Below are 27625 nucleotides of genomic sequence, written 5' to 3' on the forward strand. Positions count from 1 at the left end.
AAAAATGTTCGCCTGGGCTGCGGGCCGGATCCTGAACTGATACGTATAAATAAAACAGGACGGGAAAGAAGAGGGCGATGGAGAGGCAGCGGCCTCGCCACATCCTCAATGTTTGTCCCAACCACATCTATATGTTCGGATAGCCACCCTCGTGCCACGGTGCGGTGTGTTCGGATTGGGGATATTTATTACTTACGAGTTGGAAGAATTTGGGCCCTCCAGCCGCAAGACCCCGCCGCAAGGTCGGAATCAAAGAGGGTGGATGGCAAAAATAAAAACAAATAAATAAAATTCGTCTTGCCGTTATCGGTTCCTTCCGTCGGGGCCTTTCAAAGGAACATAAGATAGGAAAAGGATCACACGGAAATACTTCCCACGGTTTACCAGGAAATATATTAAATTGGGCAGCCAGCCCTCTCGCTAGCATCCCTTCTCACATGCACTCAAAAATACCAGCACCCATCTACGCATTGACACGCATACTTAGTGAAGAGAGGTCGCAGGAGAAAAAAGCAAAAACAGTTCAACTCAATCTTCTCTAGCACAGGACAGAGAAGACAAATAAAGACACCTAGTGCTCCCGTCCTGCTGCCGCCATGGCTGCGACGGATGCATTCCGTGGTCCACGGCGAGCCCAGCACGACTCCTCACCCCCACAACCATTCATGACTGACGAAAAGAAGGTGCCGAGTGTTTCTTTCAGTTGCCTCCCGCGTCGGGCGAGAAGGATCACGTCGGGCGAGCCTCCGCAACTCACTCCGTGCACGACCTCCACACCAATAGGCGGAGAAAAGAGGACGCGGCTGGGCAGTTTTGCCGCCCACTCGTAGGGCCCGGCCATTCCCCCGAAGCCAAAAATAAATAATAATAATAATAATATACAAGAGAGGCCTGTCTGCGTGGAACGCCGCATCGAGGGTGCTCGTCCCCGCCCTCTGCACAGCAGTCACGGACACTCCCGCACCCATTGGGTCACAGCGACTTCCCATCGCCTGCCCGCGTCAGAAGACGCACGTGGGTGCATGCGGTGCTGGGACTCGTCTCCTCCCTCCAGACCACCTCGCCACCACGCGGTTGCGCAGAAATTCATTCCGCCAGCGCACAAATGTCCGTTAAGCCACGCATCGCAGGCACAAGAAAACAAATATACTCATCGTCCGTTTTTCAGAAGCGAAGAGAGGAGTAGCGCAACAGTTGCACGATGCTATTCTTATCGCTGTGCTGCGTCTCGCGAGTGCGGGGTCGACGGGCCATGTGCACACCACGACCCTGCCAAACGCTGCTCGCGCATTTTCTTTTTTCGTTTTGCTCGTGTTTTCTCGTTTCCTCAAATAAATATGATGGCCCGCACGCCGGCCGCCATCGCAGTGCACGTCCGCCCCGCCACGTGGAGATGTGGAAGAGAGCCCCGTCGCCCGGAGACGGAGCTGCAGCGGAGAGCGTAAAGCACAACCCCGTGACGCTGCTGCTCGATTGGGGGAGTTCGGCGGCATGTTGCTTTTTTTCACCTTGTGTCGTAATAAATTAAATGAAAAGTAACGCTACAGTATAACATATCGTTATTATTATTATTAGGTTTGTTTTTGCTGTGCATATATGTTGTTACTTGTTGTTTGTGGCTTTGTTATTTTGAATTCTTTTTTTAAAATTATTTGTACATTTTGTTGTTTCATTAACATAAGTGGTTTTTTTTTTCATTTTTAGTTTTGGTTACTTTTTCTACCACCCTTTCACATCGGTCAAATGCCTTCAAGAGGAAGGCCGGAGGGAGTGGTTACGAATGTCACTGCACCGATACCTTCATTTCAAGATGAAAAATTTATTGAGCGTTTGCTTCATTATATCACACAGCGCGATGAAACCTCGCTTGTGATGTCGACAGCAAAAGCATTAGGGGCTGAAGACTACATGATTGAGCTTAAAAACCAAATTTTTTTGGATTTACGAATAGATTTTCTTCGTTTTTGCGCTGATCAGAAGTATGGGCCTTCTCAGGTTTTACATCTTATGAGGTGGATGGATCATTTTCAATCCGTTGTGGAAAATGGATGTGATACTGAGGAAATGCGATGTGAATTGATGAAATTTGTTTCTTCTGAAATTGAAGAGGGCTGGAAGTGGCGGCAAACACCTCCTGTTGATGAAATTGCAACCGAGCCTCCTCCTTCATCCAAGAATTTAAACAAAAAAGGTATTAGGGCGACGGACAAGGTGGCTATTGAGGAGGTGGAGGCTACAGCTTTGCTTCCTCGTGAAAACATTTATTTGACAAAAGAGGGCGTGGGGCCGTTTTGCACATATCTTCTTCATGGAATCATTCAGCATGCTTCGTTACATGCATATCTTGCTTGCCATCAAAGAGAGACAAGAGCACCGAATGATATTTTTGTTTTTACTGAACTGCCGGTAATTGCTCCCCCCTTGCGTCTTTACAGCGCGTTAGAAAAGTCTTCAACAGAACCATCTACAAAAAATGATATGTTGAAAAGGTTACGCGGAACAGAGTTGGCATTGCTAATGAATGAATACGAGGAGACAATGATAAAGGAAGAATTGTGGCGAAAAACCAAACAGAATGAGGACGAAATGCAAATTTTCATAGAAAATGACGGTAGCAAAAGGGCGGTTGAAGATACTTATGAAAGACTGGAAGCTGACCTAACGCAGAGACAGAAACGGATTTTGCAGCGTATTACAGCTCTAGAGAAAAAATTGAGTCTTACATCTTCTCCACAAACGCTCTGAGCAGTCGATGAATGAACTAGTGGAATGGGAAACAGGTGTGAAGGTGATAATTATGTATTTGCGAACGTCTCATTGAAAACAATTCTTTTTTTAATTTTAGTGTCGACACTGTTTATGTTATTAGCCTTTTTATTTATGGGCTTCTGACTTTACTTCTGGAAATATATATTTGCTACCCATTTTCCGGATTTTTTTTATTCCTTAAAAAAAAAAAAAAAAAAAGAAACGGATGTGGGAATCAAATAAAAAGCCGATTCCCACATCTATTTTGGACTAGAAGTTTCTGGCAAAGGCATGAAGGGCTCAATTCTTTGAAAAGGGACATGATTCAAAAGAAATTCAGAATATCTTATACCGCGTGTTTCTCTTTTCTTTTTTTTTTTCTATAAAATCTACAGCTTTACCCGTTTCCGGCTTTCGCTGAAGATCTCTGCCTCATTGGTTTAGCAGAAGACACCGACGGTGCATCCTGGAGTCTTTTTTTTATAGGTGTGCTCTTTTACATGGCATGTGGGGTAATGATTTAAAGAAGCTGTGTTTTCTTGACCGTAATAGAAAAAAAAAAAGTTTTGGGGTAAATATGCTGGATGGCTCGATTTTTAATTAATGGATCTTGGTTCAGTTTGAATTCTGTTTATTTTTTAGCTCAGCGATTGATCATTGAAATCCATTTTCGCGTTTTTTTTTTTATATTTGCTCGGTTGGAAGAGGCACATTTTTTTTTTTTTTGCCTTTAATTGCATTCGACATTACCCTTTACTCATTGCCGAGTTAAACACAGGTCGTTGTGATTCTTGGGTCCGTGTAAAACCTTTGAAAAGATATGACTCAGCTGCAATAAATGGACGTGACCATGTAAAAAAAAAAAAAAAAAAAGAGGAGCTTTGAAGGAATTTACTTGAGAGGTAAACCTCTGCACGATTTAACTTTTCCCCATGCGAACTATAGAACATCTTAAATGGGTCTTTTTTTTACCGTGCCACTTTCTTCTCCCTCATTTCATATTTGCTGTAGTAAATTTTTGTGCTCTTTTACTCTTCTTACTTATTTAGAGAACAATTTCCTTGGCAAATAAAGAGGAAATACATACACTTACTTGAAGAAGGAAAAAAAAAAAAAAAAAAAAAGAAAAAAAAAATGGAGCAGGTGAAGGTTGCGTTGCGTGTGAGGCCGCTCTTGCCAACAGAGAGAGAGCGCGGCGAGGACGCCAATATTTCGGTGCTTCCGGGTGGAACGAATGTTCGGGTTGTTACTCGTGTGAACCGTGGCACTCAAAATCAGTTGCATACTTTTGAAATGGATTATTGCCTTGGTCCAGAGGTGAATCAGCAGGGCGTCTTTGTTGGATTAGGGATTGCGGATATGTGTGATGCGGTTTTTGAGGGAAAGGCTGCCACTGTGCTGTGCTTTGGACAAACAGGTAGCGGTAAAACTTACACCATGAGTGGACAAGCCGAGTTAGAGGATACTGGACAAATGACACGGGACGGGATTCAGTTTGCTGCAGCACGATATATAGCCACAATGCGTGATAGACTTATGACTGTTAACGGTGACGCATCAATGACAATTAAATTAAAGGTTTCTTACCTGGAATTATTCAACGAACGCATCAACGACCTCTTGAATGGGAGTGAAGGACTTAGGTGCCGTTGGTCAAGAGACGCCAACAGTTTCTTTGTAGAAGACCTGATGCTTGTGGAGTGCCTGAACGCTGATGACTTTATTTTGGCTCTACAGGAGGGACTGTTTAGACGGAAGCGGGCCGAACACTTTTTGAACGCCGATAGCAGTCGCTCGCATGTGCTCTTCACGGTTTACGTAGAAGTTTCAGAGGGGGATGGACCCACTCGTCATGGCAAAATCACTTTTGTGGACCTTGCTGGGTCGGAACGTCTGAGGGACACAGGCAGCCAAGGTGATGACAGCAAATCCATTAATCGCTCTCTTTTTGTTCTTGGGAACGTTATTGAAAAGCTTTCCAAATGCCACCCACTGAGTCGGAAAGATCATATTCCTTATCGCTCGAGCGTGTTGACGCAGTTGCTGATGGATACTCTTGAGGGGGGCTGTCGGACTCTCCTGGTGGCATGTGTGACACCTTCCTCCCGGTTTGTAGAAGAGTCGCTGCGCACAATCCATTTTGTTCAGCGGGCGCGAAAGATTCGGTCACGGCCGGTGGAGCGTGTTGACGCAACGCAGCAGGAAATTTACGATTTGAAAATGGAAATCCGTCAATTGCAGAATGAAAATGCTCTTCTTCGGCGTGCTTTAAGCTTGTCTGAAACGGGTGCTGTTGACCAGATTCTTATTCAAAAATTCAAACAAAAAAAACCTGAGGTGACGGTGACATCTACCCCTGCGCCTGCAAAGAACGCAAAAAATACTTCAATTAGTGACAATCCGCTCTTGAAGAACGCCACCCGCCGCGAAGAAATGTCGCATGTGCACAGCAACAGAGAATCCGTACAGCGCCCAACGCCGTTGGGCATTCTTGATCGTCTTCCAAGCACATGCGACCTTGCGGCACGACCACGACTTCTGCCGCCGGAGATGAGGCACTCACCGTCGTCAATGGTGTCCTCGTCAGCGGCAATATCCGCTGAATTTGGGTTTCGCGCGGTGCCAAAAAAAAGCAATCTCTTATTTTGGACGTGATTACACCCTTTCTTTGCTAAAACTACTTTTTTTTTTTTTTTGTACCTGTTGCTCTATTTATGTATTTGTTTTTCTATAATATGTGCTTGTGCCTTATTATTATTATTATTATTATTATTATTATTATTATTATTCGCTTGTTTTTGTTTTTCTACTTTTTTTTTTTGCGTAACAGGGTGTGAAATAAGGCTACTTTTTTGTTTGGCGGTAAATAAAATGCGGCTGCTGACGCATAATTTTCTTTGCTGCATTGAGTGCCAATCGTTTCCCCTGCAGCTACGGGACGTGGAGGTGGAAGTGCTGCCCAGTGAATTTAACCCCGCCTTTATTCGCCTGATGCTTGCTCGCATGGATTACGGTTTTATTTTAGCAGCCTTCAATGCCATGAAGGATGGGCAGCAGGATCTGCTAGAATCCGCGAGTCACCTGCCGAAGAGTTTAGAAGATGTTGATCTTTCCGACCAATCAGAGGACCTCAAGGCGATTCATCACGTAGTGCAGGAGATGGCAGTGCGAAATGGGAGGCTTGTGTGCCAACAGTGTCAGCGGGAATACCCGATTCGAGACTTTATCCCAGACATGGTAATTGAGGGGAAGTAATAAGGGCATCTTGATCTTTGTGTTATTCTTTCTCTGCTAGAAATGACGGAAAAGCACATTTCTTAAGGGATTCTGGCAAATGCATTTTGTGATCAACCGTGTTGGTGTTTTTAAAGCGAGGAAGTGAACGGCATTGCGGAGGGAGGATGGGGGTGAGAATGGAATGGAAAGGACGCCCCGTCGATTATTACTTATTTGCTTTGTATTTTTATTTTTTGTGCATGGAATTTCTTTTTTTTTTTTTGTCACTTTGCGATGATAGCACCTGAATTTATTTATTTTACTTGTGATATAGATGCACCGAAGGCGGCTGCGTGAAACCACCCTGTTGGATCGTGTGCATGAGCACGTTGTATTGCCTCCTATTGTTTTGCAGGCGGTGGACACGGTGGCATTTCAACGATTGCGTTCTTTGAAGCAGCTGGGCGCTTCTTCATTTCTGTACCCTGGGGCTGTGCACACGCGCTTTGAGCATTCCATCGGTGTTGCACATATGGCGCGGAACCTTCTAATGAGCATAAAACGCCGCCAACCGGACCTGGGCATTGGCGAAAATGACATTGACAAAGCGATGCTTGCCGGCCTCTTTCATGACATTGGGCACGGCCCATTCTCACACCTTTTTGAAGATGTCATCACAACGCGATGTGGTGTACCATTTAATCACGAGGACATGTCCGAACGCATCACGCGGCGAGCACTGAGGACGCTTCTACCTATTGACGAAGTGGAGGACGTTGTTGCTCTTATGCGAGGACGCTGTGGCCCTTCAACGAAGTACGGGGAGATCATTAGCAACAAACGTAGTGGCATTGACGTGGATAAGCTTGACTATTTCATACGCGATTCTCTTTGCTGCTTTGGTAAACCGACAGTCGATGTGCGCGTCAACCGACTTTTTAACTCCGCTCGGTTGGTATGTGAAGATGGCCAGTGGCAACTGGCTTTTGAGGAGAAGCTAGCGCTTTCACTGTGTGAACTCTTTACGCTGCGCGCGAAGCTCCATAAGAATGTTTACCAGCACCACGTCGTCAAAGCAATTGGACATATGATTGGGGACATCTTCCATTTGGCTGCGCCGCATTTTGTGGTTGGAGGCCACACGCTCCTTGAGTGCGCCGCAGATGATGTACTTCTGTTGAAACTGGGTGACTGGGTGCTGGAGGCAATCGAGAGTAGTTCGGACGAAAAACTGCAGCCGGCACATAACCTTATCGCCCGACTTCGCGCACGCGACATCTACCGTCTGGTCTTTTCTCGCACCCTTGACCCTGAGGCTGAGCTCCCACCATTTTGGCTGCAGCAATTGTCGACAGACATTCTTGCCTGTGCGTCGGTTTCGCGCCCATTCGCCGAATCCGACTTTATTGCCGATCTGGTGGTCATCCATCAAGGCAAGGGCCGAAGAGATCCACTGCAGAGCGTCCTTTTTTTTAACCCAAAGCGACCGTCGCAGCCATTGTCAAAGATTTCACCAGGCGAACGCTACAGCCCACTATTCACGCCTTTTGCCTTTGAAGAGCGCACGCTGATGGTGTTTGAGCGGAGTGATACTGCGGGCGCCGTTCGCGCTGCATGTGAGCGACTAGTTGCGGACGATTCGCACCACCATTTCTTTGTTGAAACTCTACCCTTTTACAATCAGTCTTGAATTTTATTTTGTTGGTGTGATTGCATATCGTAATTATTGCTTCTCTCTCTCTCTCTCTCTTTTTTTTTTTTTTTTTTTCCTGCCTTCATACACACACACCGTATATTTGTGTATGCGTGTGCACATAACTGTACAAATGCCTCTTCTTCTCTTTGAATTTCCTTCTGAAAAATTTTTTTTTCTTTTATTTCATTTAAGAGCAAGTGAAGGTGCTGTTTGTTTTTAGTGATGCGAAAGACAGCACTTTTGCTTGTGCGTCTTCCAAAGTCACGCCGACCACGTGAGAGACCGTGGGAGGTTTTCAATACGCGTGACTTTGGATTTAGTGAGGGATCGCAGAACTACAGCATGTGGCTTTTGACCGCCTCAACATGCGCGGCGCTGCTTCTGTTTGAGGGCTATCAACAAACTTTGCGCATCTTGGGGCGCGGCGACACGTGTCCTGCCTGTGACGCAGCACGTGAACATTACAGACAGCGCGTTTCTGACAAGGAGCGCGAGGTTCAAGAAGTGTCCCATCGTATCGGTCGCGTGTGAAATTGTTTAGCTTTTTTTTGCTCTGTTTCTGTTTGTTTGTCTCTCCCTCTCTTTTTGCGTGTGTCTGTGTGCATTTGTTTTTAGCAGGGCTGTGACGGCGGTGGTAGTGAGAAATGTTTGACCCACTAAGGCCTCTTCTCCTTGCATGATCCACTTTGTCATTCTTGTACATGTCCGCACGCATTCACGTATACAACCCTTCCAACTATTTTCGCTTCTCCACAGAATCACAACAGCAAGCAGGGAAAGCAAGAAAAAAAAAGAAAACCTGAAAAAAGGAAGAAAAATAAAATAAGGGCGAACGCACCTATAGCCAATGATTGAGGACCACATGGAGTATGGGCATCATTTTTCAAGGAAGTTGGCGGACTCGACGTTGTCGCTCCCGCGGCAGGGAGTGAAGGAGCAGCAGTGGTCTCCCTATGCGGACAACGGCGGCACAATTGCTGCCATTGCTGGCAAAAATTACGTCATTTTGGGTGGAGACACGCGCCTGAATGGCGACTTCTGCATCCACGCTCGTGATGACCGCACAAAGTTGTTTCAGCTCACAGAGCACACATTTCTTGCGTCAACAGGTATGCAGGCGGACCGCCTCCAGCTTCAGCAGATGCTGAAGTATCGTATTCAGTGGTATCAGTATAACAACGGGGGAAAGTTGCCTTCCACGAAGGCCATTGCGAAGCTTACCTCCACCATGTTGTATCAGCGACGCTTCTTTCCGTACTACACGTTTAATATGGTTGTTGGCCTTGACGAAAAGGGCGCTGGCGTGTGCTACAGCTATGACCCTGTTGGATCGACGGAACCCTTCCGCTACGGCACTTCCGGGTCTGCGAGCAGCTTCGTGGAGCCGCTCATGGACTGCCTGCTGACGCGCCAGCACATGGTGCAACAGGCCCCTGCTGAACTCAGCATGACAGAGACCCTTGAGATGCTTAAGAACGCTTTTACTGGAGCGGCAGAGCGTGACATCTTCACGGGCGACGCTGTGTGCTTTCACATCATCACGGCGGATGGCATCCGGAGCGAGCTGTTCGAATTACGGAAGGACTGAGAAATAGAGATGGCACTGAAACTCATATCTGCGTAAAAGAGGTGCTGTATTTACATTTTTAGGGGAATAAACGAGAAAGAAAATGGGTGGAATAAATATCTAGTTCCTCAAAATGTGTTTTTTTTTTCTCTTTTTTGCCTTTTTTAAATTGTTATATGCTTAAATTTTTTTTTTTTTTAATAGTCTGTGTATGCTACCCCTCTTGCAACATTTTTATGGTAACGATTCTTTACGAGTGTTACAAATCCCACGCCTGCAAGACATGCAGCGGCATTGAACTGGAAAATTGAATTTTTTTCCTTCCATCTTTTTTTTTTTTTTTTTTTTCTAACTCTTTAATCACATAAAAAACGAGAAAATTTGTGCGTGGAAACATCCTTTGAAAGGGGGTGTGAAGGAGTGGGCAGCTGGCACACAAGTGCCACCGAAGAAGAATACGCACACGCAGAAAGTAAAAAAAAAAAAAAAAGGGAGGGGTGGGGCTTTGGAAGGGGAGGAGGATAGATAAAGATTAAAATTGAAGAATATTAGTATTACGCATGAACAAGGGCGTAGTGCGGTTTCACGACGTGCATGAGGTGCCGTACGGAGTATTTAGTCCGCTGTCACCGCATCCGATAGTTATTCGACACAAACAATACCCATCGGTCCACCACTACTTTCTTACTGAACGATTCCGCGACGCACCAGTTACAGCGGCGTTGCGGTCGGCAACGTCTGTCTGGGAGTTGGACCGTCTTGTGAAGGAAGCAGAACGGACGGGCAGTCAGCGTGAGGACTGGAACAGAGTGAAGGTTGACGTCATGCTGCTTGGTAACTACATGAAATTCAAGCAGAATGAGGCTGTGCGAAGCCTTCTTTTGGAGACAGGCGATAAACTTATAATTGACCACACGACATCCGATGACTTTTGGGGTGACCGTGGTGATGGGAGCGGAAAAAACCTGCTTGGCGTTATTCTCATGGCCGTACGAGATCGTTTGCGCCGCGAAACGGCCACCAAAGCGCGGGAAAAGTGATGGGGTTATCGCCAAAAAGCTGTCCTAGAGCATACATATATACATATATATGTAATGCCTCCAAATGTATGTAAAATATGAGTAAATTGTGATTATTCCATGAGTTTTATTCACCCTCTTTTTCTGGAATTGAAGTGGACGGCGTGAAAGAATATATATATATATATATATATATATATATATATATATATATATATATATGTTTGCTTTTTTTCTGCGTGAGTTTTGCCTTTTTTTTTTTTCTCCTACAAATATTTTCTCTGTAGCGGTGTTCTTGGGCGTTTTTTTTTCTTGTTGCTGCATTCTAATGGGTATTATTTCTTTCCTTTTTTAAAATGTTCTTTTCAGAATCTACCAGCGTTACTGCAGCTTACATTCATGCGATATTTGCTCCTGTCGAAGGTTACGCAGCTGCTTCTGCTGCTGCTGCTAATGCTCTTCGCGGCTGTTTCTGCGCGAGCGGACCCGGTAGTGACGGATAAAGTGTACTTCGACATTACCATCGGCGATGAGCCGGTGGGTCGTGTCGTGATTGGCCTTTTTGGCAATGACGTACCCAAAACCGTGAAGAACTTTAAGCAGCTTGCTAGCGGCGAGAACGGTTTTGGGTACAAGGGCTCCATCTTTCACCGCGTCATCCGTAACTTCATGATTCAGGGCGGTGACTTTACGAACTTTGACGGGACGGGTGGGAAGTCCATTTACGGTGCGCGCTTTGACGACGAGAACCTGAAAATCAAGCACTTTGTCGGTGCCGTTTCCATGGCAAATGCGGGGCCCAATTCAAACGGCTCTCAGTTTTTTGTGACCACGGCGCCCACGCCTTGGCTTGACGGCCGGCACGTTGTTTTCGGAAAGGTTGTGGAAGGGATGGACGTTGTGAAGAAAGTGGAAAACACCAAGACGGGATTGAACGACAAACCAAATAAGGCAGTGAAAATTAATGACTGTGGAGTACTGTAGGCAAAACACACACAAACAAACAAAAAAAAGACGGGGTAGGAAATAATTACCTATGCATGTGCCAGCTTTCGCATACGCATTTAAGGATCGGTATGCACTCGAAATGAGTTTTTTTTTTTTTTTTTTTTTTTTTTTTTGCGTTTTGTTTTGAAGGAATAGAAATAAATTAAAAATGAAAAAAAATGCGGATTGGAGGAGGGGGGAGAAGCGGAAAAAAATTGGGAATAGCAAGTTAGCTGGCATTTATTTTATTTTATTTTTTGTATCTGGTTTGGCCTTTTTTTTTTTTTTTTGTCTACATAGATTGTGGGAAGCATAGGCGTGCTTAGATTGATAGAAGGCTAGATGCGTCTTTCGTACAGCGACCAGCTGATTGGGCTTGATCAGCAGCGCCGAGCAAAGGCATATGGGAGGGAGGCAAAGCGTTTTCATCTCAAGCTTGTCATCTTTGCTAGTGCGCTTTCGTACTTGGCAGCACGTGTTGCGGCGTGGATATACCCAAAGTCGGTCTCACATACCTGGGTTGATGATGTTCTTGTTGAAGTTGTCGAAGATGATGGATTAGAGCGTGTGTGCAGCATCTTTGGATGTGTCTTTACGGCCTCTTTGTTTTTTTTTGTCTTTCTGACGATACGAGCGGACGTGCGTCGCAACTTTTTTCCTCCTTCACGTGGTTCTCGCGCTGCTGGTGAAAGAGGACATCGGGTAAAGGGATGGTCCGAATCCTTCTCATCGCTTGCTGTCCCTGCATCAACTATCTTTGGCGCTCTACCAAAGGCGGATGGCTCTACCACCACCGCAGTTGGGAGCGCGCACCATTTGCGACTGAACCAATATCATCTGCCTCAACAGCAGCAGTCGATCCGCACCGAGGCACAGTTGAACCAATTTCTTTCATCAAAGGAATCCTCTAGCGAAAATGGTGGTGGGGCACCGCTGGCTACTGTCACGGCTGCTGCCGCTGCTTCTTTTCCCACGGCAACGCCCTCCGCTCCTGCTGTCACTTCATCGGCCCCCGGTGCGGGAAGTGTGTTCAGTGGGCCGCTAGTGGGTGGCGGCATCGCGGCGGGTCCGTCGGACGGCATTCGTGTACAGTATCTTGGTGGCGCCGAGAAGCAGAGTGCGGCGCAGCCGGTGGACACGGAGTGGGCTGGTCTGGGCATTCTCAGTGCTGAGCGCTCAATTCTAAAGGCGCGCAGGTGGCTATCGGATCTCTGCCAAGAACTGGTGGAGGAGACAGCCGCCTGCGACCGCTGGTTTGCGGAACGTCAGATCAGTTCTTTTGACACCACACATTGTCTGCACGAGACTATCCCTGGACCTCGGCCATCCAATTCAGCGGGTGTTGGCGTTGGTCTCCCGACTCTGCTGTCGTCAACGACACCCGCGGTTTTACGTAAGCTTGACGCTCTATTGAACGAACGGCAGAAACTTGCGGGTCAGGCGCAGAATGTGCAGAATTTTGACGTCATCCTTCATCTTGACCAGCGACTTTCTCTTGAGGCTAAACTCGATCCATCCGGCACCTTTCCTTCGGCGTCACCTCTATCGGTCGCAGAGCAGCAGGCGCAGCGGCAGTATGTTATCAAGCGACTGCGCGCCTTTGCGTCCCAGAAGACGCTGGCCTCATACAGACACAACCACGGCGATGCGGACGTCTGGCGGGAGGGCTTCCCCACAGACGCCCATTTGCTGATCCATATTGTTCGCGTCTGCGTTGATGGGTTTGCTAACTACGTGAAGTTTTTACATCAACCGATGAACCCACAGCAAGACCTGGCAATATTTGTTGGTGATACCGGAGAGCCGTATTTTTACGTGCGGTATCGTAGTGGACCAGATGACAAGACGTATGCGACACATCAGGGTGTAAACTCCCTCTTTGAGGCATTGCTGATTTTTGCGGCGATTGTGCGCGCGTACCACAACGACTCCTACGGTGGCATCTGGGGTGTCATGGACTTATCGCAAACAGGCCTGCTGAATGTGTTGTAAGTACTTCGGTCATGTGGTGTTTCTTGTTTGGTAGGAGGATACAAGACGTGGCGAGAATATCACGAGGAGAAGTGGAATACAGGAAACAATATATATATATATATATATATATATATATATATATATATATATATATATATATATATATATTTTTAATTCAATTCCAAAAAAAAAAAAAAAAAAGAGAAAGAAAGAAAGGAGTATATATATATATATATATTTATTTATTTATTTATGAATAGCAAGAAGGGTGTGTGTGTGTGTGTGTTTTGCTGGGAGAATGACTGAATTAACAATCGGATGCGTCTTTCATGCTCGTTTATCCTCGCTCTCCCTCTTCATTCTCCTTTTTTCCTTTCTTGCATGGTGTAGGCGGAGAGGATAAACCGGCGTCGAAGGCGCAACGCCAGCAACAACATCATCAGTGAAGAAAAACGAACACTTTTCCTTCTCTACCCCAAGAAAAAAAAAAAAAAAAAAAGAAGAAAAGACAGTGCGGAAATGTGCAATTCTCCCGTTCCTGTTTACGTGCTTGGCCGCCACATGCTAGACGCGTACTTCTTTGAGATGGAGGGCACGGCAGACTTGGACTTTGTAATCTGCGACGTGGCAAAAAATTCCACCAGTGATCGGGAGCGCATTGTTGACTACTCATGGCTAGAATTTGCAACAAAGCCGTGCTTTTGTCCGGCTGATTCCATTTCGAGTCGAGTGCATGCACTCGTGCGGTGGATTGAACGCGGTTACACGGAGAAGTGTACACGCGAGTTACCCGAAGCGTTGCGTGCCCATAGTAAGACGATGGGCTTTGAGTACGATGTGTACCTGAGCAGCATTGTCAGCGATGATGGTCGCCGCGTGGAGGGCGTTGTGCAGGCCGTTGACGGTTGCGTGTACATCACACTTGCCATCCCACTCCTGCTTGAGGAGAGGGCGCGTGTGCGACGCAACCTGTCAAACGTGGTGGAGCTGTACTCGAAGGTGTTGCAGCTGCGCCTTGATACCGTGCCGCAATTTTCACGCGTGGAGATTTCACTTATCATTAGTTGCTGCGCCAACAGTCGCGATGCGCCCGTAGATGTGTTGTCTGAACGCATCGCAATGGACCTGGGGGAGTCCAATAATTCCACTGAACTTTCCTTCATGTCGTTCATTACAAGCTGCGTAAAATTCCGACGAATGCCGCGGTATTCGTCGACTCTGCAGCGCGGTGCGAGCTTTATGGATTACATTCCGTTGCTCGAGCGGGCGCTCTTTGCTTCGCTGCGTGAGCCCTTGCATTTTCTTGAATTGGTCTGCATGATGTCGTCTGTCTTTGGTCGGCCCATTAGTGTCAACGTTGCGACGAATTACCCTGGGGAATGTGGTAACGGCGGGGACGTGTCGGTACGTTGTGCCACCTTCTGTGTTGTGGATGATGCCACGCAGTTTAGCTTTTGCATCTGTGTGCGCTACCAAAATGGCTGGACACTTCCGTCCGTAAGCATTATTGCCAACCAATATGCAGACGGCACATCGCAGGGGTCGCCGTTGCGGGGGAAGTTGCAATACTCCGAGGATGTGAGGCAGCTGGAAAAAAGATGCAGTAACGAGGAGTTTTTAGATGTGGTGGCGCTCTGCGAGGCCATTGAGCGCGGCTCCTTTGAGGTCATGGCGTTCCTTATTGCGCTATGCCGGTAGGTGTGTGACTGACATTTCCTTTTAAAAAAAAAAAAGAAAATTTTTTTTTTTTTTTTTTTTTTTTGTTGTATGCGTCCACTGTGGCGATACACGGAGACAGAGTACACAAAAAAAATATATTGTGTGCTCAACTCAATATTTGTGGGTGCATTGTGGTAATTTTTTTTTTTTTTTCTTTTTCCACCCCCTGGCATTGCTGCAGTGGATACAAGCAGATGAACGATGGAGTGGAGAATGCGGGGCCGTCTACCGACACGGGGGCCGACTTGTCCATCAAAACAATTATGGAGCAGCAACGCGTCATTGCCACCCTCCGCGAGATGATTACAGCCATGAAGTCGCGGCTGTCGACACTTGAGGCTGCCGCATCCAATGAGGTGGCACATCCCTCTGCTACCGCTACCGGGAATTGTGACAAGGACGCCTCTCTGCACCAAAAAGAGAATGTGCGGCTTAGCCGCTTAGTGGAGCAGTTGACCAGCGAACGCGATGCGACAACAGCAAAGTGCGCGGAGCTGGAGGCTGCCGTTGAGAAAGGGGACTGTCGGATGGCGGAGGCTCTCAAATGCTGCAGACGGTTGAAGCAGATGGAGGGAGAATTGCGCACGACACGCTGCCTTTTGAACTTTACCGAATCGCGTTACAGGGAGACGGAGCTGGACTGTAGGCGGCTGAAGGAGGAGATGGAGGCCTTGTCGTTTGAGCGTTCGCGCTGGAAGGCTCTTGCGATGACCATTACAAACCGACTTGACACCGTTACGCGGGAGCGAGCGCTCATGCACATCAGCTCATTGGAGCGTGAGCAGAGCATGCGGACAGCAGAGCGCCGAGCAGTTTCCCCAAACAGCAATGCCAATACGACTGCGGCGGCAATTGCCAGTGATAATGTGACATCTCTCCCAACATTTGACGCCATGGAGCTGATTTCCGCGTGGGGTACTCAACAAACTGCCCCATTACCACCACTCCCGCGCGGTGTAGTCAACGACGGTACCAGGCGTTCTTCACCGGCCTTGCCATCTAGGAGTATTACCCCGCGACGTAAAGGCGGCCGCTATTTGGTACCACTGTAGCCACGAAAAAAAAAAAAAAAAAAAAAAAAGAGTCAGCGGTGACGACAATATACAATCCTCCCCGTTTGTATATATATATGTATCTACAATGTATAAAAAAAAAAAAAAAAAAAGATATACACGCATACATATATAATTGTTTACACAATTTTGATGCAGAGGTTTTTATACATTGAAAAACAAAAACAAAAACAAAGCTTTTTTTTTTTTTTTTTTTCTATTTTTTTTCTTTATTATTATTATTTTTTTCAATATACTTCTTTACCACATCGCCCGCAAGGGCGAATACTGGAAGGTAATGGTCATGGCCGCGTCAAACGACCCAAATGACCACGTGGCATTCAGTGGCCCTTATTTGAAGCAGGTGCTCCCACCGCGGACATCGACGGATATCAACTGCAGTGCCACCACACAAGGCAGTGCGATAACGGCTGGACGAATTCGTCGCTACACACACAACCCATATGCGTCGCAGTCAGCGACTACATCGTGCAGCTCCACTAACACCTCACGGCAGCTGAACTCCTCTAATAACACTAGCTGCGATAGCTCCATACAGGTTTACAACAATTGCTTTGCGCGAGAGGCTAGTGGGGCGGAATTGGCTCTTTTGAGCAGCAACTTACTGGAGCAATTTTTTGCTGTTGTGGGGAACATTCCGCGGACGGCATGCACAGTGACTGGCCGCCACCTTCTTGTCTCGGTCCTCCGCCTGCAGCATACGGACAAGGTGCAGATCATTATTGACGAGCTTCTTCCGCAGCTTAACATTGTCGCGCTTGATCAGCAGGGATGTCACGTTGTGCGTGCTCTCATTGAACTTATCTCAACCGAGCTGTTGGAAACGATTCTGCCGCACTTTGCACCGAAGACAATAATTGAATTGGCTGTCAGCTCGCAGCACACCCGCCGCGTTGTGCAAAGCATATTTGAGCGCCATAAGAGCGAGGCCCTTACACCAATTGTGACGACGATTGCACAAAGCGGTCAACAACTGGCAGTCTCACAACAGGGATGCATCGCCGTCATTCGCACCATTGAAAATTCTCTACCACACCAGCGGCGGTCCGTTATCTCGATGCTACTTCCAGTTTTGCCAAGCCTCACGATGAACTGCTACGGCAACTACGTGGTGCAGTGTCTGCTTCAACACATGGACCATGCCTCTCTTGTGTCGGTTGTCTGCCACAACTTTGCGGGACACTGGTTAACACTTTCATGCAACAAGTTTGCCTCCAATGTCATTGAAAAAGTTGTATGGCAACTCGACGGGGTGGCGCGCAAGGAAGTGGTGGATGAACTTGTCATGGACGCAAGTAATCTCAGATGTCTTATGCAGGACGGGTTTGGTAACTTTGTTCTGCAGGCGATCATCGACTCGTCCAATGACTTGGAGGAGTTCAGTGAGGTCTCAAGCCGTGTGAGGCCGCTACTACACACCAGCCCGTACGGTCACAAGATTGGCAACAGGCTGCATGGCGGGTTGGTGCGCTCGCTACAAGTTACACCCGCCCCACAAGTCGGTGGTAGTGCAGCTCCGCTCATGGATGAGTGAGGAATAAGAAGAGGGAGGATGGAAGGATGGAAGGAAATAAACACATATCACGGAAACATATACAAGGACGAGCAGGAAGCGCATTTGGATTTACAACGCATTTCTTCTGCTACTCCTTTTTTTTTCCTTTCTCTACCACTTACTGCTGCTCTTTGTTCTCGCTTGTCATTGCCATTTACTACTTCGCCGACACACACGCAATATATATATATATATATATATATATATATATATATATATATATATATATATATGTTTGTGTATTTCATTATGGTAATAGATTAATTAGAGTCGTTTTGTGTGTGTTGTGGTGCGCATGCACCGAGTGTGTAGAGGCGTGGGAGTGGGATAGATTAAAGCACTCTTTTTACTCCCCACCGTGTTAAAAAAAACAAAAAAAAACATATATATATATATATATATATATATATATATAGCGAGGATTACAAAGTACCAGGAGGCGGAGCACTTTTTTTATTTTTTATTTATTTATTTTATTATTATTATTACCTGCATCTCGCTGCAGTGCAGTGCATTATTTTGGATACACGTGCTGTTGTTGATTGCCATCGTCACTGTCTGGAAGGTGTTTTTGTTGTTTTTAACTTTTCACATTTCTGCTACTCTTCACTTGGGCTTTTTGTGTATTATTTTCAAACTTTTCTTTTATTTCTTCTTTTTTTTTCTTTTTTTTTTTTTTTTCTTTTTCTGAGGGAGATGGACGGCACTGTGACATGCAGCTGGCGGGAGCACCGCCACGACTGCCCGCCCCCAAACCTTGTGTTCTGCCAAGATGCACAATCTGCACGCATGCATGCAGAGGCTGTTGCCGCATCGAGGGCTGATGGGAATACAAATACGACGGCAGTGGTGCTCGATGACGAAAATGAGGCAGCCGCAGCCCCATGGATGACATTGCAGCTGCAAAATTCCTTGCGTCATCTGGTTGTTTTGAGCAACGCGCGTGTTTTGGAGGTCCATGTCGGTGAGACCGCCATATACACGCACAAGGGGGTTGCCGTTGCGGCAGGTTTGTTTCTTCACGACACTGAGTGTAATGCGGTCGCTGGACAGACGCTGAAGCTGAAGTTTTTTGCCCGAAAGGCAAAAGACGTTATTGACTTGGTGGTTTTATCTCTTGTTTTTGACTCCGTGGGCCCGGGCGACAAAAGCGGTGGCCACGACGGCCATGTCGCTGACGCCGCGTCTACAGTTGAAAGCCGGATGCGACAGCTGGAAATGCTTCTGCACACGTCAATGAAGTCGGTGGTGCTACGACTGAAGGAATTGGAGGCAAGAATTGGCGCGTTGGAGTCTCGAGGATGTGATGAGCAGCAGCGTTGATGATGATGATGGTGATGGTGATGCGTATTTGTATGTGAGCCGTTTACGGTTGTGCGTGTGTATTATACGCCCATGTGTGTGCATTTTGCGACTCTCTTGTTTCCTTATTTTTATTTTTATTTTTATTTTTGGCCACTTGCTATCAACAAAACGACAACAAAAAAGGGGGCTCTCCCACTTTTTCATTGCTGGTGCAGAAGTTATTGCAAACATGCGGCTTATGACGCTGCAGCCGCGCCTGAGCGGACGCTCTTTTCACACGCAGCACCGTACGCCAATAATACCACAAATGCCTGGAGGGGACACGGTGCCGGGCTCGAATACCGGTGTTTTAGTTGGTTATCTCCTTCATCGGCACCCGGTGTTGAAACACACACCGCACCCACTTGAGATGGAGATGGGCTTTCTACTGGAACGTGAGCACCAGCGTTACTGTAGACACGAGGCGTCGGAGTCTGCCACGCACTTCATGGGTCAGAGAGGGCTCTCCATCGACGTCATGAACCGCACTGACCCGCGCGAGACGAAAGGTAACTTTTTTGGCCTCGATCTCTACCAGGATGCCATGCGTGTGGTGCTGCAACGCTACAAGCCGGAGAGGCGGGTGACACCGCAGGATCTATGGAATCCCTCAGAGCTCAGCGACACTACCCCGCCTTCGCGCCATTCGATTCATCGCAAGATGGATGATTATCTTTACCTCATCATACAGGACGCAGCGAGCAGCAAGTGGACAGTGCCGTACACTGCCTTGAAGGATCGGGAGACACTTCGCATGGGCGTAGACAGGGCGATAGCGAAGCACAATAGCGATGCCCTGGACTGTTATGTGTGGTCAAACGCGCCACAGGCGACGGTGTCGAATAATGTTGACAACACTCGCCTCTTTATGTATGCTGCGACTTATCTGATGGGACGGCCTAGGTTTTCTGAATTTGAGCCGACGCTGAAAGACCACGCGTGGGTAACACGGCACGAGATGCTTCAATACAAACAGGAGTTTCAGAGTGCCGAACTACTCGAGGCTCTACTTGACATTTCTGCCGATGGAATATTTGAGAGTTGATGTCAATAGGGTTTCAATATGTTGACTCACGAGTCGGCGTCTTTAATTACCATCTGACAAATTTCTACCCGATTCGATTGTCTCTTTTATTATTTCCCTGCATCTTCCCTTTTTTTTTTTTTTTTTTACTGTTTTATTTTTATTTGTCTTTTTAATTTATTTTTTTAAACCAATCTCATAGTGACCAACAAAAAAAAAGAAGGTGAACTTGTTGCTTTTTTATGCAATATGAAAGACATTCAAATGCCCGAAGATGTCCGGCTGCGCCTTGAGCGCTTTATGCGGAAGTACAATCCTGGGAAGCTTGGCACAATTGACGGCATTTTGAAGGCATACAGGGGAAGGGAGGAGCAGATGTTTGAGGCACTGGTGAGGAAGTACGGCCCGGAGCCTTCACGGGATGAGTTGCCTGACGCTGCTTCTGCCAAAACCGCCCAATCCTCCTCTGTACACACTGAAGAAACCGAAGATGTCCGGCTGCGCCTTGAGCGCTTTATGCGGAAGTACAATCCTGGGAAGCTTGGCACAATTGACGGCATTTTGAAGACATACAGGGGAAGGGAGGAGCAGATGTTTGAGGCACTGGTGAGGAAGTACGGCCCGGAGCCTTCACGGGATGAGTTGCCTGACGCTGCTTCTGCCAAAACCGCCCAATCCTCCTCTGTACACACTGAAGAAACCGAAGATGTCCGGCTGCGCCTTGAGCGCTTTATGCGGAAGTACAATCCTGGGAAGCTTGGCACAGTTGACGGCATTTTGAAGACATACAGGGGAAGGGAGGAGCAGATGTTTGAGGCACTGGTGAGGAAGTACGGCCCGGAGCCTTCACGGGATGAGTTGCCTGACGCTGCTTCTGCCAAAACCGCCCAATCCTCCTCTGTACACACTGAAGAAACCGAAGATGTCCGGCTGCGCCTTGAGCGCTTTATGCGGAAGTACAATCCTGGGAAGCTTGGCACAATTGACGGCATTTTGAAGACATACAGGGGAAGGGAGGAGCAGATGTTTGAGGCACTGGTGAGGAAGTACGGCCCGGAGCCTTCACGGGATGAGTTGCCTGACGCTGCTTCTGCCAAAACCGCCCAATCCTCCTCTGTACACACTGAAGAAACCGAAGATGTCCGGCTGCGCCTTGAGCGCTTTATGCGGAAGTACAATCCTGGGAAGCTTGGCACAGTTGACGGCATTTTGAAGACATACAGGGGGAGGGAGGAGCAGATGTTTGAGGCACTGGTGAGGAAGTACGGCCCGGAGCCTTCACGGGATGAATCGCATCTTTTGGAGCAAAAAAAGCCGCCGCCGAGTGGCGTTAAAGATGTTAAGCGTTTGCATTCTGAAGGCATTTCAACAAGGAACGTCATTGAAAAGATCTTGCGTGCGGCTGAGGTATCTTACGAGGAAGTGCTTCTGGCATTGTGGTGCCAGAAGCGCTATTTGTTTGATGCCATAAGTGAGTTGCCTACCACTGCTTCTAAAGAGTTGAGGGCTGAGTCCTTCTCCCCATCGTCACAAGCCACTGCGTCCAGGGAGCGTTTATCACGTTTCTTTACTATGTACGCCCCGGAGAAGTTGAGCGGTATGGATGCTCTTATCGAGGCTGCTGGGGCGGAGGGTATGAATAAGCTTATCGACAGTCTTGTTGCGGTGTATGGTCCGGAGCCAGCTGGGGATTACGAGACAGAGGACAGCAGAAGTGCGGGGAATGAAAACACGAAGAAGAGGTTTGTTTCGGACGGGGGTGACGATAACAACGACTGCGAGGAACGGCAGCTTTTTGCTAATTGGCTTGTTGGGACCGGGAGAGGTGCGGAAAATATCTTTTACACTCTTATGCCAGAGGAGCAGCTACTAGATTTTGTGGGGGCGACTTTTGGGGACTACGAGAACCGACTGCGGCGTCTTTTTGTGCGCTACAATCCGGCACGTTTGCAGGAAGTGAATTCGCTGGTTGCCGATCATCTTGGCCACGAGGAGGAACTCATTGAGCAGCTCACGCGAGAGTTGGGGCCAGAGCCGGCGAGATCTGCCCCAACGGCGTTAACGCGCCTCTTCAGTCGCCGTCGTATCGATGCTGACAGAAGCCACATCGAAGAGGAGACATGGAGTGATAACGGCGATAATAATGGCGGTGGTAATGACAGGGTGAATGGGGCCGAGCATCTACCAATGACTCTTGTGAACGGTCGCGCTCTTATCGACGAATACACTGCCAACGAGTCAGCCGAATTCAGCGGCGATGAGGCCGCAGCGTATCCGCGTGACGAGGAGTATTGGTACCGACTTTTTGTACATTCTCGCGAAGACGCCACAAATAATGATAACGATACTGATGACGAGTATGAGGATAATTCTTTGCGTACGCACTGTGATTCCGCAAAAAACGATGGATTGTCTACGGATTGCGCACAAACAGCCACACTGTCTTCAACAACAATAACGGGGGAGCACAGGTCTCTCGATTCACCAACAACAGTTGAATTACGCAAAATAAGAGGGGGCAAACGGCGAATTCGGGTAACGCTTGGCAATAAATTTGGTCAGGCAATCGGCACGCTTTGCACGGCTTGCGGGGAGAGTGTTGTACAGTCGTTTGAGGCGCTCTGGCAGCCGGTAGGGCCGCAATACCTGCAGCTGTTTTCAGAGACAGTGGTGAAAGACGGATACCTGGAGAAGCTCTCACCCGACACCCGCCGCATGGGTGTGAAATGGCAGAAGCGGTATTTTCGCGTGAACGACAAGGGAATGCACTATTATGAGACGAGCGCCACCAGTGAGAAGCCAAAGGGATACAAAGTGTTTACAAGGAACAGTGTGGTAATATCAGGCGTAGATGCTTCGACGCACCCAAATTGCATAGACCGTCGCTATCACTACTTTGCCGTTACCGTGAATGAATCAAACGACGTTTTTTATCTCCGCACCCCTAGTGATGAGGAAAAACGTCAATGGGTCTCTTTTATGCAGCTTGCCTTGGCTCGGATGCGGCTCACAACAGTGGGCCATGATCAAAACCCGAGCCGCTGGCGTGCGAGGATGACAGGGACGAGGGAGGCTAACATTGCCCTTATTGAATTGGCACAGGCCTCCGCTAATGTGCTGCAGAGCCTGGAGCAAAAACACAATGAGTTACACGAGCGTATCCGGTCAGAACGGGCACAACGGGAGCTGATGGAGACACAAATGTCGGAAATGCAGAAACAACAGGATTTTCTCGCACAGCGGATTAAAGAAGCAAAGGCCCAGGCGCGCCTTGCCGAGGAGGATGCTGAAGTGAAGTGTCTCGAGTTGGCAGAGCGGGCGGCATCCATCAAACAACGGCGACTTGATATGAAGGGCAACCTTGAAGAAGCGCGCAGCAGCATAGATGGCATCACCCACTCAGTCCTCAAGCTGCAGCGCGACATTGTTGACATGGAAAACGAGTGCAGGGGCCGTGAGGCACAGCTACGGCAGGTTTATAACAAGTGGCAACTTTGTGAGGAACGGCGAGCCTATGAGAAGGGCGGAGAGTATCGCAAATTTAGCAGTTAGTGACACCATTATCGACATATATACATAGGGTGAAATTGATCATACACGTAAATAAAACAATATATCTATATCTATATATATCGATTGATATTTTTTAGTGTTGTTTTGAATATTCACGTACTGATGAAATGAATGTTATGTCTATAGTTATATGGTGCTCTCTCCACCTGCCTGTGTGACGTTCTTTTTTTTTATGCCCATATATATATATATATGTGATGTAATGACGAAGAGTGCGTTTATTTTAGCAAAGCCATTAGCCGCGGAAGTTACACCGGATATCAGGAGCGACAATAATTTCCATAAACAGTAGGGGACTCCAGTACATAAGATCACTGAGCCTCGGAACGACTATTAAATCATGAGTAAGGCGAAGCTAAAGTTGAGCATAGAAGGGAAGACCGTGGTATATGAGGGGCGACCGGAGAGCCGCAAGAAGGATTTACTCGATATCCTTGTCAAGATGAAAGTCGACCCGTCTGTCGCGGTTAAGGCATTTCGTGAAAACATTGAGGACGCCGCGAGGTACACTGACGAAAACATTCAGCAGCAGTTTCTTGACGCTCAGCGGGCCTACGCGGAGAAGAAGAAGCGCAAGATGGGAGAAGTCGTCAGTGAAGAGCAACAGAAGGAGAAACCAGAGAGGATAACACTGAGCTTTAAAGGGAAGCAGTTTTCGTATGAGGGTCTTCCAAGCAGCAAGCAGTACGCTGTGATTGAGTTGCTTATAAAACAAGATGCAACCCGAGAGTTGGTGGTAGAGACATTTCGTGTGAATCTTCCGGAGTCTTCCGCTAGCGATGAAGAAATAATGTCGATGTTTACGGCTGCGATGGATGCGAAGAACGCACGAAAGGCAGCGAAAAAGAAGGACACTGCCGGTGAGCGGGCTGCGCAGTCTTCGTCACGGTCAATCGAGCAACCACCACCACCACCACCACTACCACAGCAGCAGCAGCAGCAGCAGCAGCAGCAGCAAATAATGAATACCTCTTCTACTAGCGGCGTGGATGCCATTGAAGAAATTACGGGTATGTCGGTGGAGGAGCGTGACTCTATCAGCAACTTCATCAAGCAGGTACTTGAGCAGCCTGAAATGGATCTTACGGCGCGTATGCGTGAGGAGTCAAACACGTTTTCAACGGTGGGTGCAATGACACGAAACACCGGCCCTGGTGCTGGTGCTGAGGATGATGCGCTGACGATGACACTACGCTCAACACGGGGGAAGATTGCCATTTATTGTCAGGAGGAAAATAGCACGGCAAACAAAGTTCTTTACATTTCCCCCAATACAACATTTGAAGAGTTTTGTGCGATGGTGGAAAAGAAATTTGGACGCAAGATGGTGATGTCATTTAACGAAGGTGAGGATTTAATTGACATGGACGATGACGATGTGTTCTGTATGTTTCTTGAGATGAGCCAGAATCACACGCAAGAAGGCAAACGCATGAAACTCATCTGTGCTCCACCAGAGACTCGCAAGAAGGTGTCAGATGACAAACTAACCGACACAAAGGGCGGCGATGTATTTAAGATAAAAGCCTTTTCAAACGGCAAGTTGGATGTCAGGGAGGAGAGGTCGTACACCGGACACGCCTCTGCTGTTTATTGCTGCTCTTTTTCACCGAAAGGGGAGCGTTTTTGTACCGCCAGCCGGGACCGCTCCGTGCGACTGTGGAACACCGTAACCGGCAGCTCTTCCGTCATGAAGGGCGGTCACAACGGGTTTGTGCTTTCGTGCGACTTCTCGCCGCGTGGAAATCGCATCGTTTCCTCTTCTGATGACCGCACCATTAAGGTGTGGAACACGACCACCTGCGCGAAGGTTTACACCTTGAAGGGACACGACGACAAGGTCTACTGCGTGCAATACAACTCCACTGGCGACTACATTGTCTCCGCGTCCTGTGACCACACGGTGAGGATTTGGAACGCCGACTCCGGCACGAAGATGTTAACCCTGCGGAGCCACAGTCTCGCTGTCTTTTCTTGCTGCTTCAGCAACACCGACTGTGGGAAATACGTTGTATCTGGTGGAGACGACCGCTTGATAAAGGTATGGGACTGGGCCAAAGATGATGAGTACTGTTCCATGGCTGGCCACACCGACACTGTTTGGTCCTGCAAGTTTTCACACGATGACGCTCGCATTGTTACAGCCTCGATGAATCATGAACTGAGGGTATGGGACTGGAAAAACAGGAATTGTATTCTTTCCTGGAAGGGCCATCAGGTTCCTATTCATCATGCCGCTTTCTCTACCAACAACAAGTACATATATTCCTGCGCCAGGGACTGGACCGTCATGGTGTGGGACGCCGCGACAGGAGAGCTTTTTGAGACAATTACTGGGCACCACAGCACCGTCTATCATTTGGATGTTGTGGGGAACAAATTACTAACATCTTCCCTAGACGACACACTCAAGCTGTGGACCATCAACGAGAAGTAGTGAAGGAACAACAACATCCCTCTCTCTCTCTTCTCTCATCCCAGTGTTTTTTGTTTGCGTTTTTCACCGATACGTTTGCTTTTCTTCTTGGCGTATTTACTCTCTTGTGCAATGGGGGTCCGGAATTCTACCTCCATGCATTTTTGCACCATCAACATGCTGCGATTGGAGTTCCATAAGCAAAATGGATGTGCATTACTATTTATTTATTTATTTATTTATTTATTTTGTAGAGGAAGGATAACTGTTGGTCTACCCATTTGGGTTCAATGTAAATAATGGCGGGGACATAACAAACACACACAAACACAACCACAAACACGCAGACACACAGACACTCAGTGGGAGAGAGAGGGGGAGAGGGGGAGGGAATGAAAAGAGGAATTGCTTATTAAGTGAGCGATAATAGTAATAATATATATTTATATATTTCCCTCTTTGTAATTTTATTATTATTATTATTATTATTATTATTTCTTCCTCTCTTGTTCCATAAATTATATAGAATGTATATATATATATATATATATATATATATATATATATATATATATATATATATATATATATATATATATGAGTTTGTGTATATTCTTTTACACTTGTGTGTGTATGCGTCTGTGTTTTTCTTTTTTTTTTTTTTTTTTTTTTTTTTTTGAGTGCTTTGAATTAGCAGTTTTTTCAACAACAAGGAGAAGCAGGGCGTGGATGAAAAAAATTTTTCCTGCGCTTTATGAAAAGAGGGGGGGGAAACAAAAAAAAACAAAAAGAAGCCAGCGAACGAGATTCCATTTTGATGTCAAGTGACCAGGAATGTCGGCCGGATGATAAGTGGTGCGCGGGCGGCTTTGCATTTTTGAATGCGCATGGCGTGTGACACACACATGTAACTACTGGCATTCCAGGAATTGTGGGCTTAGCTGCACTCTTGGGTTGAAGCGGTCCGACGTTTAAAAAAAAAAAAAAAGAACTATTAACATTTAATCTCCGTCTGAAAGCTTTTTATTTATTTATTTATTTGAGCGTGGTGGCTGTGGTGCGGTGCTCATATTTATTTGGGCGAATGCATGCGTAGGAGGGCGTTGAAGTCGGGAAGTACGGATTGAGAGAAAGAGAGGAGCATCCATCCTTTTTTTTTTTTTACGCTTGAAAATTTCCCGCGTTTTGGCCATTGCGATTTCCGTGATGTTGGACATTTTGCTTCACACTGGAACTCACGCTTCTACTTTGGTGCGGGCCGCGAGGAAGTGAAGGAGAGCGGCCGTTTGACGGCCGTCAATATTCTTCTGCAAAAAGACGCACTGTACGATGAGGAGCTGCGCGAACTCAACGCCAGGGGAGCTCCCACTCGACAGCCGCCTGTCATACCGCAGGAATTCGCACAGGAGACGACGTTCATGGCAAATGCTGAAGCAGCTTTGATTGCACTGCGGAGAGATTCTCCGTCTGCCACTGTTCTTGCAGACGATGAATGGAGTGCCGAGAATGTTACGGGCGAATGGAGTCCACGCACTGCCGCCAAAAATGACCCCTCCGTTCCACAAAATATTCACTTGCTCAGCATCCGAGGGCAGTATGAGTCCAGACGACCGCCTCGCCCTGCTCCGCGACGTGAAGTTGATACTGCAGGGTTTAAATGCCGACAGCACTGCGCGTGCGCGCGTGTCCCGGCCGATGCTGCTTTTGATTCCGG

General features: G+C 47.4%; 16 protein-coding genes across 16 annotated transcripts, besides 45 other annotated features; all 16 read left to right on the forward strand.

Annotated features, from left to right (window-relative positions):
* Positions 1-20124: a sequence feature (heterozygous, Esmeraldo-like haplotype).
* Positions 186-441: a mobile genetic element.
* Positions 854-881: a sequence feature (AT_rich).
* Tc00.1047053507521.10 (hypothetical protein, conserved) lies at positions 1744-2745 on the forward strand (the record flags this gene model as incomplete). The annotated part of the gene is made up of 1 exon (XM_810780.1): positions 1744-2745. One exon carries the CDS (start codon positions 1744-1746, stop codon positions 2743-2745), a length of 1002 nt encoding a protein of 333 aa, XP_815873.1.
* Positions 2949-2971: a microsatellite.
* Positions 3852-3883: a microsatellite.
* Positions 3883-5403, forward strand: Tc00.1047053507521.20 (kinesin, putative; the record flags this gene model as incomplete). The annotated part of the gene is made up of 1 exon (XM_810781.1): positions 3883-5403. The coding sequence occupies one exon, from the start codon at positions 3883-3885 to the stop codon at positions 5401-5403; it is 1521 nt and encodes a 506-aa protein (XP_815874.1).
* Positions 5497-5537: a microsatellite.
* On the forward strand, positions 5620-6003 carry Tc00.1047053507521.30 (hypothetical protein, conserved; the record flags this gene model as incomplete). Its single annotated transcript, XM_810782.1, has 1 exon — positions 5620-6003. The coding sequence occupies one exon, from the start codon at positions 5620-5622 to the stop codon at positions 6001-6003; it is 384 nt and encodes a 127-aa protein (XP_815875.1).
* On the forward strand, positions 6299-7654 carry Tc00.1047053507521.40 (hypothetical protein, conserved; the record flags this gene model as incomplete). The annotated part of the gene is made up of 1 exon (XM_810783.1): positions 6299-7654. One exon carries the CDS (start codon positions 6299-6301, stop codon positions 7652-7654), a length of 1356 nt encoding a protein of 451 aa, XP_815876.1.
* Positions 7696-7733: a repeat region.
* Positions 7883-8191, forward strand: Tc00.1047053507521.44 (hypothetical protein, conserved; the record flags this gene model as incomplete). The annotated part of the gene is made up of 1 exon (XM_810795.1): positions 7883-8191. One exon carries the CDS (start codon positions 7883-7885, stop codon positions 8189-8191), a length of 309 nt encoding a protein of 102 aa, XP_815888.1.
* Positions 8508-9248, forward strand: Tc00.1047053507521.50 (proteasome beta 6 subunit, putative; the record flags this gene model as incomplete). The annotated part of the gene is made up of 1 exon (XM_810784.1): positions 8508-9248. The coding sequence occupies one exon, from the start codon at positions 8508-8510 to the stop codon at positions 9246-9248; it is 741 nt and encodes a 246-aa protein (XP_815877.1).
* Positions 9408-9430: a sequence feature (AT_rich).
* Positions 9540-9575: a sequence feature (T-rich).
* Tc00.1047053507521.60 (hypothetical protein, conserved) lies at positions 9788-10267 on the forward strand (the record flags this gene model as incomplete). The annotated part of the gene is made up of 1 exon (XM_810785.1): positions 9788-10267. One exon carries the CDS (start codon positions 9788-9790, stop codon positions 10265-10267), a length of 480 nt encoding a protein of 159 aa, XP_815878.1.
* Positions 10419-10468: a microsatellite.
* Positions 10646-11230, forward strand: Tc00.1047053507521.70 (cyclophilin, putative; the record flags this gene model as incomplete). Its single annotated transcript, XM_810786.1, has 1 exon — positions 10646-11230. One exon carries the CDS (start codon positions 10646-10648, stop codon positions 11228-11230), a length of 585 nt encoding a protein of 194 aa, XP_815879.1.
* Positions 11339-11367: a microsatellite.
* Positions 11472-11492: a sequence feature (AT_rich).
* On the forward strand, positions 11576-13225 carry Tc00.1047053507521.80 (hypothetical protein, conserved; the record flags this gene model as incomplete). Its single annotated transcript, XM_810787.1, has 1 exon — positions 11576-13225. One exon carries the CDS (start codon positions 11576-11578, stop codon positions 13223-13225), a length of 1650 nt encoding a protein of 549 aa, XP_815880.1.
* Positions 13314-13375: a microsatellite.
* Positions 13391-13422: a microsatellite.
* Positions 13427-13461: a microsatellite.
* Positions 13685-13714: a microsatellite.
* Tc00.1047053507521.90 (hypothetical protein, conserved) lies at positions 13727-14905 on the forward strand (the record flags this gene model as incomplete). The annotated part of the gene is made up of 1 exon (XM_810788.1): positions 13727-14905. The coding sequence occupies one exon, from the start codon at positions 13727-13729 to the stop codon at positions 14903-14905; it is 1179 nt and encodes a 392-aa protein (XP_815881.1).
* Positions 14946-14969: a microsatellite.
* On the forward strand, positions 15121-15978 carry Tc00.1047053507521.100 (hypothetical protein, conserved; the record flags this gene model as incomplete). Its single annotated transcript, XM_810789.1, has 1 exon — positions 15121-15978. The coding sequence occupies one exon, from the start codon at positions 15121-15123 to the stop codon at positions 15976-15978; it is 858 nt and encodes a 285-aa protein (XP_815882.1).
* Positions 15984-16007: a microsatellite.
* Positions 16070-16091: a sequence feature (AT_rich).
* Positions 16154-16174: a microsatellite.
* Positions 16177-16227: a microsatellite.
* On the forward strand, positions 16277-17533 carry Tc00.1047053507521.110 (pumilio/PUF RNA binding protein 5, putative; the record flags this gene model as incomplete). Its single annotated transcript, XM_810790.1, has 1 exon — positions 16277-17533. The coding sequence occupies one exon, from the start codon at positions 16277-16279 to the stop codon at positions 17531-17533; it is 1257 nt and encodes a 418-aa protein (XP_815883.1).
* Positions 17734-17787: a microsatellite.
* Positions 17937-17969: a microsatellite.
* Positions 18003-18042: a sequence feature (AT_rich).
* Positions 18193-18241: a microsatellite.
* Tc00.1047053507521.115 (hypothetical protein, conserved) lies at positions 18251-18877 on the forward strand (the record flags this gene model as incomplete). Its single annotated transcript, XM_810796.1, has 1 exon — positions 18251-18877. The coding sequence occupies one exon, from the start codon at positions 18251-18253 to the stop codon at positions 18875-18877; it is 627 nt and encodes a 208-aa protein (XP_815889.1).
* Positions 18875-18900: a microsatellite.
* Positions 18982-19007: a microsatellite.
* On the forward strand, positions 19089-19943 carry Tc00.1047053507521.120 (hypothetical protein, conserved; the record flags this gene model as incomplete). Its single annotated transcript, XM_810791.1, has 1 exon — positions 19089-19943. The coding sequence occupies one exon, from the start codon at positions 19089-19091 to the stop codon at positions 19941-19943; it is 855 nt and encodes a 284-aa protein (XP_815884.1).
* Positions 20053-20109: a sequence feature (T-rich).
* Positions 20125-21205: a sequence feature (areas merged during assembly that could not be assigned to a particular haplotype. This can correspond to areas where the two haplotypes were merged or to regions with more than two copies in the genome that were merged during assembly.).
* Tc00.1047053507521.130 (uncharacterized protein) lies at positions 20172-23474 on the forward strand (the record flags this gene model as incomplete). The annotated part of the gene is made up of 1 exon (XM_810792.1): positions 20172-23474. One exon carries the CDS (start codon positions 20172-20174, stop codon positions 23472-23474), a length of 3303 nt encoding a protein of 1100 aa, XP_815885.1.
* Positions 21206-25718: a sequence feature (heterozygous, Esmeraldo-like haplotype).
* Tc00.1047053507521.140 (hypothetical protein, conserved) lies at positions 23836-25932 on the forward strand (the record flags this gene model as incomplete). The annotated part of the gene is made up of 1 exon (XM_810793.1): positions 23836-25932. The coding sequence occupies one exon, from the start codon at positions 23836-23838 to the stop codon at positions 25930-25932; it is 2097 nt and encodes a 698-aa protein (XP_815886.1).
* Positions 24396-24421: a microsatellite.
* Positions 24421-24452: a microsatellite.
* Positions 25719-26373: a sequence feature (areas merged during assembly that could not be assigned to a particular haplotype. This can correspond to areas where the two haplotypes were merged or to regions with more than two copies in the genome that were merged during assembly.).
* Positions 26132-26160: a microsatellite.
* Positions 26225-26273: a microsatellite.
* Positions 26276-26303: a microsatellite.
* Positions 26342-26364: a sequence feature (AT_rich).
* Positions 26374-26500: a sequence feature (heterozygous, non-Esmeraldo-like haplotype).
* Positions 26379-26407: a microsatellite.
* Positions 26439-26510: a microsatellite.
* Positions 26501-26597: a sequence feature (areas merged during assembly that could not be assigned to a particular haplotype. This can correspond to areas where the two haplotypes were merged or to regions with more than two copies in the genome that were merged during assembly.).
* Positions 26556-26589: a microsatellite.
* Positions 26598-27317: a sequence feature (heterozygous, Esmeraldo-like haplotype).
* Positions 26932-26952: a sequence feature (AT_rich).
* Positions 27318-27625: part of a sequence feature (haploid, Esmeraldo-like haplotype) that runs on past the window's edge.

The sequence above is a fragment of the Trypanosoma cruzi genome, genomic scaffold (genome assembly GCF_000209065.1).
Source record: "Trypanosoma cruzi strain CL Brener 1047053516031 genomic scaffold, whole genome shotgun sequence".
NCBI classification, from domain to species: Eukaryota; Euglenozoa; class Kinetoplastea; order Trypanosomatida; family Trypanosomatidae; genus Trypanosoma; species Trypanosoma cruzi.